The sequence below is a fragment of the Salvelinus sp. IW2-2015 genome, unplaced genomic scaffold (genome assembly GCF_002910315.2).
Source record: "Salvelinus sp. IW2-2015 unplaced genomic scaffold, ASM291031v2 Un_scaffold245, whole genome shotgun sequence".
Lineage (NCBI taxonomy): Eukaryota > Metazoa > Chordata > Actinopteri > Salmoniformes > Salmonidae > Salvelinus > Salvelinus sp. IW2-2015.
The window spans coordinates 407,457-418,710 of record NW_019942528.1 but is presented as its reverse complement, the minus strand read 5'-3'; the positions used below and the strand labels follow the sequence as shown (position 1 = coordinate 418,710).

The following is an 11,254-nucleotide window of genomic DNA, read 5'->3' as shown; positions in this document are numbered from 1 at the left end:
ATGAATTTATCACTCCAGTGTTAATCTAATAAATTATTCGATTTATTGCCTACCTCATGCCTTTTGCACATTGTATATAGATTTCTTTTTTTTTTTTCTACCATGTTATTGACTTGTTTATTGTTTACTCCATGTGTAACTCTGGTTGTCTGTTACACTGCTATGCTTTATCTTGGCCAGGTCGCAGTTGCAAATGGAAACTTGTTCTCAACTAGCCTACCTGGTTAAATAAAGGTGAAATAAAAAAAATAAAAAATAAAAATAAAAAATCAGTCAGGATGTGGCCCAGAAGTTAATTGACAGCATGCCAGGGCGGATTGCAGAGGTCTTGAAAAAGAAGGGTCAACACTGCAAATATTGTCTCTTTGCATCAACTTCATGTAATTGTCAATAAAAGCCTTTGACACTTATGAAATGCTTGTAATTATACTTCAGTATTCCATAGTAACATCTGACAAAAATATCTAAATACCCTGAAGCAGCAAACTATATATATTTGTGTCATTCTCAAAACTTTTGGCCACAACTGTAGATATGGTTAAAGTGACTATGTATATATGATGAACAGAGAGTAGCAGTAGCGTAAAAGAGGGGTTGGCGGGTGGTGGGTGGCGGGTGGCGGGACACAATTCAGATAGCCCAGTTAGCCAATGTGCGAGCGCACTGGTTGGTCGGGGCAATTGAGGTAGTATGTACATGAATGTATAGTTAAAGTGACAATGCATATATGATAAACAGAGAGTAGCAGCAGTGTAAAAGAAGGGTTGGGGGGCGGGCACACAGTGAAAATAGTCTGGGTAGCCATTTGATTACCTGTTCAGGAGTCTTATGGCTTGAGGGTAAAAACTGTCGACCCATCAATTTAGACAAAAGTGTCTGGGTAAGTGTCATCTAATATTTATAAAATATTTTTATCTGGACACTTTCTGTTTACCTGGAATTTTTCCTTATTGTAGGCTACTACTTTTACCACATTTAATCTTAATCTTTACTACACTACTCACTGTTTGGCACCTCATTTGAATCCTTAAAGAGATGGGTGGGGCTGGCTTAAGAGGGTGTGAACAATGCTGAATGGGTGTAGACAAAGGATTGCTCTCAAGTAGGTAAAATACTGGAATTAAGGAATATATAAATATTAGGATGAGCAATGTCGGAGTGGCATAGACTACAGTAGAATAGAATACAGTATGTACATATGAGATGTGTAAAGCAAAAATATGTCAACATTATTAAAGTGACTAGTGTACCATTATTAAAGTGGCCAGTGATTTCAAGTTTATGTATATAGGGCAGCAGACCTCTCAGGTGCAGGGTTACGTAACCGGGTGGAAGCCACCTAGTGATGGCTATTTAACAGTCTGATGGTCTTGAAATAGAAGCTGTTTTTCATTCTCTCGGTCCCCTTTGATGCACCTGTACTGACCTCGCCTTCTGGATGATAGTGGGGTGAACAGTCAGTGGCTCGGGTGGTTGTTGTCCTTGATGATCTTTTTGGCCTTCCTGTGACATTGGGTGCTGTAGGTGTCCTGGATGGCAGGTAGTTTTCCCCTGGTGATGCGTTGTGCAGACCGCACCACCCTCTGGAGAGCCCTGCAGTTGCGGGCGGTGCAGTTGCCATACCAGGCGATGATACAGCCTGACAGGATGCTCTCAATTGTGCATCTGTAAAAGTTTGAAGGTTTTAGGTGCCAAGCCAAATTTCTTCAGCCTCCTGAAGTTGAAGAGGCGCTGTTGCGCCTTCTTCACCACACTGTCTGTGTGGGTGGACCATTTCAGATCGTCAGTGATGTGTAAGCCGAGAAACTTGAAGCTTTCCACCTGCCCCCTATGGTCCCGTCGATGTGGATAGGGGTGTGCTCCCTCTGCTGTTTCCTGAAGTCCACGATCAGCTCCTTTGTTTTGTCGACATTAAGTGAGAGTTTGTTTTCCTGGCACCACACTCCCCAGGCCCTCACCTCCTGTAGGCTGTCTTGTCATTGTTGGTAATCTGACCTACTACTGTTGTGTCGTCTGCAAACTTGATAATTGAGTTGAAGGCATGCGTGACCACGCAGTCATGGGTGAACAGGGATTACAGGAGGGGGCTGAGCATGCACTCTTGTGGGGCCCCTGTGTTGAGGATCAGCGAAGTGGAGGTGTTGTTTCCTACCTTCACCAACTGGGTGCGGCCTGTCAGGAAGTCCAGGACCCAGTTGCACAGGGCCCCAAGCTTAATGGTGAGCTCGGAGGGAACTATGGAGTTGAATGCTGAGCTAAAGTCAATTAACAGAATTCTTACATTGGTATTCCTCTTGTCCAGATGGGATAGGGCAGTGTGCAGTGCGATGGCGATTGCATTGTCTGTGGATCTATTGGGGCGGTAAGCAAATTGAAGTGGGTCTACGGTGTCAGACATGGTAGAGGTGATGTGATCCTTAACTAGCCTCTCAAAGCACTTCATGATGATAGAAGTGAGTGCTATGGGGCGATAGTCATTTAGTGGTGGACATCTTGAAGCAAGTGGGGACAGCAGACTGGGTTAGGGAGAGATTGAATATGTCCGTAAAACACTCCAGCCAGATGGTCTGTGCATGCTCTGAGGTCACGGCTAGGGATTCCACTGCGCCAACAGCCTTGCGAGGATTAACACGCTTAAATGTCTTACTCATGTCGGTCACGGGAATGAGAGCCCATTGTCCTTGGTAGTGGGCCGCGTCGGTGGCACTGTGTTTTCCTCAATGTGGGCTAAGAAGTTGTTTAGCTTGTCCGAAAGTAAGACGTCGGTGTCCGCGACGTGGCTGGTTTTCCCTTTGTAGTCCGTGATTGTCTGTCGACCCTGCCACATACGTCTCATATCATCTATTGCACCTTGCCTATGCCGCTCGGTCATTGCTCATCCATATATGTGTATGTATATATTATTTTTCCATTCCTTTACTTAGATTTGTGTGTATTAGGTAGTTGTTTTGGAATTGTTAGATTACTTGTTGATATTGCTGCACTGTCGGAACTAGAAGCACAAGCATTTTGCTACACTCGCTATAACATCTATTAACCATGTGTATGTGACCAATACAATTTGATTTGATTTGATCATGTCTGTAGAGTCTGTGGAGAGAATGATTTATTTCAGCTTTTATTTCTTTCATCACATTCCCAATGGGTCAGAAGTTTACATACACTCAATTAGTATTTGGTAGCATTGCCTTTAACTTGTTTAACTTTCACATTTTGTTAGGTTACGGAGGAGGAATGGGCCAATCCTCCTGTCAGGAGGAATGGGCCAAAATTCACCCAACTTATTGTGGGAAGCTTGTGGAAGACTACCCGGAATGTTTGACCCAAGTTAAACAATTTAAAGGCAATGCTACCAAACTTCCGACTTCAACTGTCTATCTCACTAGGTCATGATATTTAAGTCTCCATATATCCACTAGTTCCAATATATCCATGATATTCGTGGCTGGGCTGGGCCTGGGTGATATTTTGTAGTGTGATTTCCTTTACGGTCAATTAAAACCGTATTATAATCTCCCACCATAATAATAGAGTATTGTATTGCTTATAGGCTTGATAAATTATTATATACTGAACAAAAATGTAAAAACAACATGTAAAGTTTTGGTCCCATGTTTCTTGAGCTGAAATAAAAAAATCCCAGAAATGTTCCATATGCACAAAAAGCACATTTCTCTAAAATGTTGTGCAGAAATGTGTTTAAATCTCTGTTAGTGAGCATTTCTCCTTTGCCAAGATAATCCATCCACCTGACAGGTGTGGTAAATAAAGAAGCTGATATCATTACACAGGTGTACCTTGCGTTGGGGACAATAAAAGGCCACTCTAAAATGTGCAGGTTTGTCACATAACACGCAACACACAATGCGACAGATGTCCCAAGTTTTGAGGGAGGGTGCAATTGGTATGCTGACTGTAGGAATGGCCACCAGAGCTGCTGTCAGAGAATTTAATGTGCATTTCTCTAACATAAGCCGCCTGTTTAAGAGAATTGGTAGTATGTCCAACCAGCATCACAACCTCAGACCACATGTAACCACGCCAGCCCAGGACCTCCACATCTAGCTTCTTCACCTACGGGATCATCTGAGACAAGACAGCTGATGAAACTGAGGAGTATTTCTGTCTGTAATAAAGCCCTTTTGTGGGGAAAAACTCATTGTGATTGGCTGGGCCTGGCTCCCCAGTGGGTGGGCCTGGCTCCCCAGTGTGTCGGCCTATGCCCTCCCACGCCCACTGATGTATATATGTGTATATGTATATAATGGTGGGTATAGACAGTATGGACACTATATGAATAGGAAAGTTGTGTACAGCAGCAATAGGATGAGCCTTGACCTGAATACAGTATATACATACAAGTGGATGGGCCTGTGCCCTCCCAGGCCCACCTATGACTGCACCCCTGCCCAGTCATATGAAATCCATAGATTAGGGCCTAATGATTTTATTTAAATTCACTGATTTCCTTATATGAACTGTAACTCAGTAAAATCACAGACATTTTTGCATGTTGCATTTATATTGTTATTCAGTATTTACAGTATGTTTTCAAAGAAGCATGGATCACCATTATTCTTATACTTGCTTTCAAGTAGAATGATGAATCTATAACTCACATTTCTATGTGAATTTGGTCGAGTCGCCCAAAAAGTGACATATTGGCATTTTAATTAGGGCACAGTTACAGTAAAGATCCATATTATTATATTATTTTAATATTCTCCATAAGTAGGATTGCATATTTCATCTTTGGTCCAATTAATATATAAAAATGTGAGGCTATTTTAGATAATAAACAATTTCTCAAGTGTAAAGCAGTCTTAAATAATCTAAACACAGTACTCTCGAGTATAGGGTTACATACCATCAGTGCATGGTTGTGTTGGTACTTTTTCTCACTCACAGTCCATCATTGTTGTGACCCTTGCAACGCCATGGGCCTAGTAGTGTGTTGTATTGGATCACGTTTTATGAGCTTGTGAAGGGTGGTGTTCGAAGAGGACACAACCAAGGTTCCCATGCTGCTACCCTCTGAGGTCCTGCCAAAATGTGTTTCTATATTTATTTATTACTTTACAGCCTTCCTTTTTGTTTATTTGAGATCATTACTCCATAATTAGCTTCCTCTTCTGAAGCTTTTTTGTTTCACTAAAGACGATCTGTTTCCAATAATCTGCCATTGACACTGATTCCTAAAATGCCTTTTATCTACTGGCCCTTGCCAACCTCACCCATTGCCGATCCTGTGTTTGAGGGTTTCAAAACAAACATAGAGGATACAAGAATGTGGTTTGGCTGGTTAGGTACTAGCAAGGAGTACATTCTGGTCTGCTTTACTTTTTGGGAGAATGAGATAAACAGGATGTTTGCGAGAGCTTAAAAAAATGCTCTTTTAAGCCTGGCCAGTTATTGATGGTGACAGCGTTGGGATCCCGTGCTTAGACAGTTGGTGGCAGAGGTGGGATCACACACTTTTTTGGGGGGGTATTTTCATTTTATCCATAGAGGGATAGGATGAAATGAGTGGGGAGCCACGGAGAGGGGGAATGAAGAATAGTAGTGGGGCTGGGATTCGTACCCACGCTGGGGGGGGGGTGAATACAGTATGTGCTGCATCACAAGCCTCAGGCACGGATACCGCACTTAGACATCCTGCGGTAAGACATTAGGACTTGCTATTCAGTGTCTTCTCTTCCTCTCTTGTCTCTTAGATCCGTGTGTACATAAACTCCGTGGGCCAGCGGAAAGAGAGCCACAAGACGGACCTCATCGCCCTCCTCTTTCTCTCCACCAACTCCATCGTGGACCCCTGGGTGTTCATCTTCCTCAGCCCGTCAGTGCTGCGCTTCTTCTGGGGAGCGTTGTGCAAGGTGCCCCTCCTGCGCTCCAGGTAGTCCTTCTTCAAGTCTTCCATGGGGAAGGACACGCACGCCCAGCTGGAGCTGTGCCATCCCAGTGCTTCCTCTGAGTTCACCCATGTCCACGCAGATGGTTTGACCTGCTGATGTATTGGACCTGATTGGGGCCTTGTAATAGCCTCCGAAGGGAGTAGCCACTCAGAATAGAGCTGCTGCCCACATGTCCCGGCCCGCCTAGTGGTCTGGTTCTATGGCGGGGGGGAGAGGTGTTGAGCTACTTAGGGGCAACAGCTGGACAAGCGGAGCAGCAACCTACACATTCCCGCAAACGTAGGCTGCTGCTGCCGCGTTCTTGTTTCAGGACGAGCTCCGAGAGGCTCAAATCGGAAGCCTCCGGAGGCCAGCAGCAGACGGACAGTTGTCCTCGAACTCCAAGGAGAGTGGGCTTGCAGTACGGGTCACGTTCTTCAAAGCACCACACGTTATTTGTTCCTACAGCACAGACTCCCAAACCAGAGGCCGCTACAAGGACAGCGACATAGGATTCACAACACTGAAGGGACTGAATCAGATGAGGACTGTTCCTTCCATATGAGGTGATCATGTTCCAGAGGCGTGCGTTGTTGGCGCCATGCCCTTTTTAGCATGTGCCCCGGGACTCCCAGGGAAGTTTATTTGTATTGGGGTGTTCCTTCCGCTATCATATGCCATCCTCGTGGTGTTGGGGAATTGCGTATCATGATCAGAACAGTCAGAGACTTCATCCATGCGACGCAAGCTGGATTCATGCACACACTATCCCTGCTCCCTGCAGCTATGATCTGTTCACCTTTCCTCCCACTGGGTGCTCACCTCAAAGAGCCAAAGGGCAAGGGCTCGAGCATGACATTTCATTTTTGACACACTGATTTTTTGTCAGACGGTTGAGCGGCGCTACGAACTTCGAACCAGATGTTGGTTATTTGAAGTTGGGTAGCATGCAAAATGTATGCGGGGGATGTTATGCTGGAATCGTGAGAAGATGAAGGAGGTGTCCTCTGTATTCTTGAGGTTTCTTTGTGATGAAATGACAGCCTGACTATTTATTATTATGTGTGTTCAGATCTCATTGATGTATTAGTGCACCTGCAGGTGACAAGGAGCTTATGATGTTCAGTGTGCAGTTCTAAATCTGTCGTTCCCGTGTGTACGTGTGTGTGTCAGTGTCAAAGAGATGGCACCGAAAACAGATGATGTTTACAGGGAATCCCTACTATGTACCTATTATACCTATTGTTCATGTATTCGCGTTAATCAGTACTGCGGAAGATCCTGATTGAGACTGACAGACGTGTATTAATGTACATGTGCCAGCGCGCGTGTGTGCGCCAGTGTGTGTGTGTGTACGTTTGTGCATTTGTGTGTATGCATGTGTTAACACTCCTGTAAATATGCGCCTGACTCATCCATCCGTCAGCCTTTATCCGTCAAACCCTTTCTGGAACCCCACCTCCTGTCATAGGCCCACGTCGGGGATGGCATCCAGATGTGTGTGTTAACAAAGTTAGACTCTTAACCACCCCTTTAAAAAGTTATTACTCTTCCGTAATCAAAACAAACTGAGGGATCTGACTAGCTCCACCAATAGAACCTACACAAGCAAATCAGATGCTCATGTGGCCTTTGGGAGACCACATTGAATTAACAACATGCAGAGCCTTGAATTGGATCACTAGTCACGAATACTAACGAAATAAACAGAATAATGACATCATAATTATATAGCGTTAATTACATCGTAGCTGGCTCCCCGGGAACAGGCATGCGATTTCGATTACAAATGCGATTAATTCTGTTTATTCTCTGGATTGATTAATAAAGCCGATTACTCATGGCATTTGTAAGTCCTGGGTCGTGTTCATTAGGCACAGAACAAAAGATACATGGACCGAAACGGAGGAACTAGCTGAACTTTTCCAATAAGAAAAGCTCAATTTCGGTTTTATCTGCAAAACATTTACCCATAGAGCCTTTGAGGTTGGAGATGCCATAGCTAAGGTCTGTTATGGTAAGGCGGCCTAAGGCCCCTTGCCTCGTGGGAGAATGTTGATTGGATTTATATAATCAAGCTCCTGCAATGAACCTCCTCTTCCAGAGTTCCTTCAGAAAGTACTCACCCCCCTTAACCTTTTCCACATTTTGTTGTGTTACAAAGTGAGAATAATTTGTTTTCAATTGTCCTTTTTGGTCAACGATCTACACAAAATACTCTGTAATGTCAAAGTGGAAGAATAATTCTAACATTTATTACAAATTAATGAAAAATAAATCAATTGAGCTTGAGCTCCAGGTGAGCTTTGCACACCTGGATTGTACAATATTTGCCCATTATTATTTTTAAAAAATTCAAGCTTTGTCAAATTCTTCGTTGATCATTGCTAGAAAGCCATTTTCAAGTCTTGCCGTAGATTTCCAAGCTGATTCATGTCAACACTGTAACTAGGCCACTCAGGAACATTCAATGTCGTCTTGGTCTTGTTTTTTAGGTTATTGTCCTGCTGAAAGGTGAATTCGTCTCTCAGTGTCTGTTGAAAAGAAGACCGAATCAGGTTTTCCTCTAGGATTTAGCCTGTGCTTAGCTGTATTCCGTCTATTTATATCCTAAAAAACTCCCTAGTCCTTTTTCTGTTGACAAGCATACCCATAACATGGTACTCAGTAATGTGTTGTGTTGGATTTGCCCCAAACATAATGCCTTGTATTCAGGATAAAAAGTGAATTTCTTGGCCACGTTTTTTTGCATTATTACTTAAGTGCCTTGTTGCAAACATGATACATGTTTTGGAGTATTTGTATTCTGTACAGGCCTAATTATTGTCACTCTGTCATTTAGGTTAGTATTGTGGAGTAACTACAATGTTGTTGATCCATCCACATTTTTCTCATATCACAACCATTAAACTCTGTAATTGTTTTTAAAATACCCATTGGCCTCATGGTGAAATCCCTGAGCATTTCCTCTCCGGCAACTGAGTTAGGAAGGACGTTTTGTAGGGACTGGGTGTATTGGTACACCATTCAAAGCCTAATTAATAACTTCACCATGCTCAAAGGGATTTTCAGCTTTTTTTATACACATTGACCAATTGGTACCCTTCTTTGCAAGGCACTAAAAAACCTCCCTGGTCTTTGTGGTTGAATCTGTGCTTGAAATTCAGTACTCGATTGAGGGACCTTACAGATACTTGATTGTGTGGGGTACAGTCATTCAAAAATCATGTTAACCACTATTATTGAACACAGAATAAGTCCATGCAACTTATTATGTGATTTGTTAAGCACATTTTTACTCCTGAACTTGAATACTTATTGCCCCAAGACATTTCAGCTTGACATTTTTTTATTCATTTCCAAAATGTTCTACAAACAAAATTTCACTTAACATTATGGGGGTATTGTGTGTCGATCAGTGACACAAAATCCCAATGTAATCACAAAAAAGAGTGGTGTCAATACTTTCTGAAGCGTGGTTGCCATGGCAACCCACCACTAGCTCTGCAACAGATACACAATTCAGAAGTGCTTTACAAATGTGTGTCCCTGTGCTTCCTTTATATCAGACAAGATGAGTCACCTTGTCCGTTTTAAAAACATGTGTTTTTGCTATTCAAAGTCATTTCACATTTCAAAAGGAAGCCGTAATATTTTAGAGAGAGCAGCGTGCGTCAATCTGCTGAACATATCCCTCTTTGGCTGCATCCCAAATAGCACCTTATTCTCTACATACTGCACTTACTTTTATATATATACGGTAGGGAATAGGGTGCCATTTGGGACATAACACACTGGGCACAAACTGGTTAAATCAACATTGTTTCAATGTAATTTGTCAACGTATTGTGATGTGGAATCTACATAGAAAATACATTGGATTTGAAGAAAAATCATCAAACTGTTGTTTTGAGGGTGAAATTTCAACCACTGGATTATGTTATCATGGTAAACAAATTTGAACATAGACAAACATTGGTATCTTTTTAAAACGATTCAGTCACTCATCATAGAGAGAAAGAAACGTGTTTATCACCAACGGTAATGTGGTGTCTGTCGATGTGGCACACGTCGCCAAGAGCTGCCATCCTCCCAGACGTGATCGTTTGCTTCCCCTCGTTCAACCCGTCTGGTGTCATTTGGGTTCGGCTGACTCGTACGTTTTGCACATTTAGAATGTACACGTGGTTGCCGTGACGGAAACCCAACGTGACATATTCCAGGCCTTGTACCTACGTATCATTGCAGGCTATGATAATTTCAAGAAAGGCAGCTCGAAAACAAAGTCAAAGTAGGTCCTATTTTGCCTTGTCGCTTGCAGCTAGTACTGTTTGTGTCTCAATGGATGATTAAAAAGAAAAATGTGTCGATAAAATGATCAATGTTTTGGTTTTGTAACATGACATAATAAAGCTGGTACCACTACAGATGATTTCTGTGCCATATTCTTTTTTCCCGCTTTTGTCAGCAGCTCTACCATTTCCTGTGAGATGGTTATCACCTAAACCAAGGGCCTCATCACGAGATCCAAAATGTCAGCACTGTTTCGTCCTTCATCAATAATCCAATTCAATCTCATATTATTAAAGATGTCCTTGTTAATATAATTATCTCTTGGCAGCCCTGGGTTTAATGGGCGCAGAAGGAGGAAGCATTCACAATGTTGATGTGTGTTTATTGCGTTCCTCGGGACAGGCAAAGCCAGGGCACTGGTAGATCTACAGAAGAGAGAGAAAGGGGCAGACAGGAAACAGCTGCTATGTGGCATGTTGAGCGATAGGAGTGTGGCGGGTTACACACACACACACACACACACAGAGAGTTCAAGTGAGATAGGGCAGACCTCATGGGTGGAGAGTGCTAAATGCCAATCGCAAAGGCCAAACATCTCAAAAATGACTCAAGCACTTGAAGAAAGATTAACAATGCATACGCAGAGATAGATGGTACATTAATAAATATACATACCCTTCCGTTCAAAAGTTTGGGGTCACTTAGAAATGTCCTTGTTTTTGAAAGAAAAGCAAATTTTTTTGTCCATTAAAATAACATAAAATTGATCAGAAATACAGTGTAGACATTGTTAATATTGTAAAGGACTGTTGTAGCTGGAATAGTCTGATTTTTAATGGAATATCTACATAGGCTTATAGAGGCCCATTATCAGCAACCATCACTCCTGTGTTCCAATGGCACGTTGTGTTAGCTAATCCAAGTTTATCATTTTAAAAGGCTAATTGATCATTTGTCGCGACTTCCGCCGAAGTCGGTTCCTCTCCTTGTTGGGGCGGCGCTCGGCGGTCGACGTCGCCGGTCTTCTAGCCATCGGCGATCCACTTTTCATTTTCCATTAGTTTTGTCTT

The 11,254-nt window shown here is 42.7% G+C and overlaps 1 protein-coding gene across 1 annotated transcript in view; it reads left to right on the top strand.

Annotated features, from left to right (window-relative positions):
- LOC112068208 (prostaglandin E2 receptor EP2 subtype-like) overlaps positions 1–10,323 on the top strand; it is a 26,608-nt gene extending 16,285 nt beyond the window's left edge. Inside the window, exon 2 of the mRNA XM_024135294.2 lies at positions 5,715–10,323. Within this exon, the coding sequence (XP_023991062.1) occupies positions 5,715–5,897 (183 nt within the window). The 3' untranslated portion in view covers positions 5,898–10,323. The remainder of the gene's footprint in view (positions 1–5,714) is intronic.
- Positions 10,324–11,254: the final 931 nt, after the last annotated feature.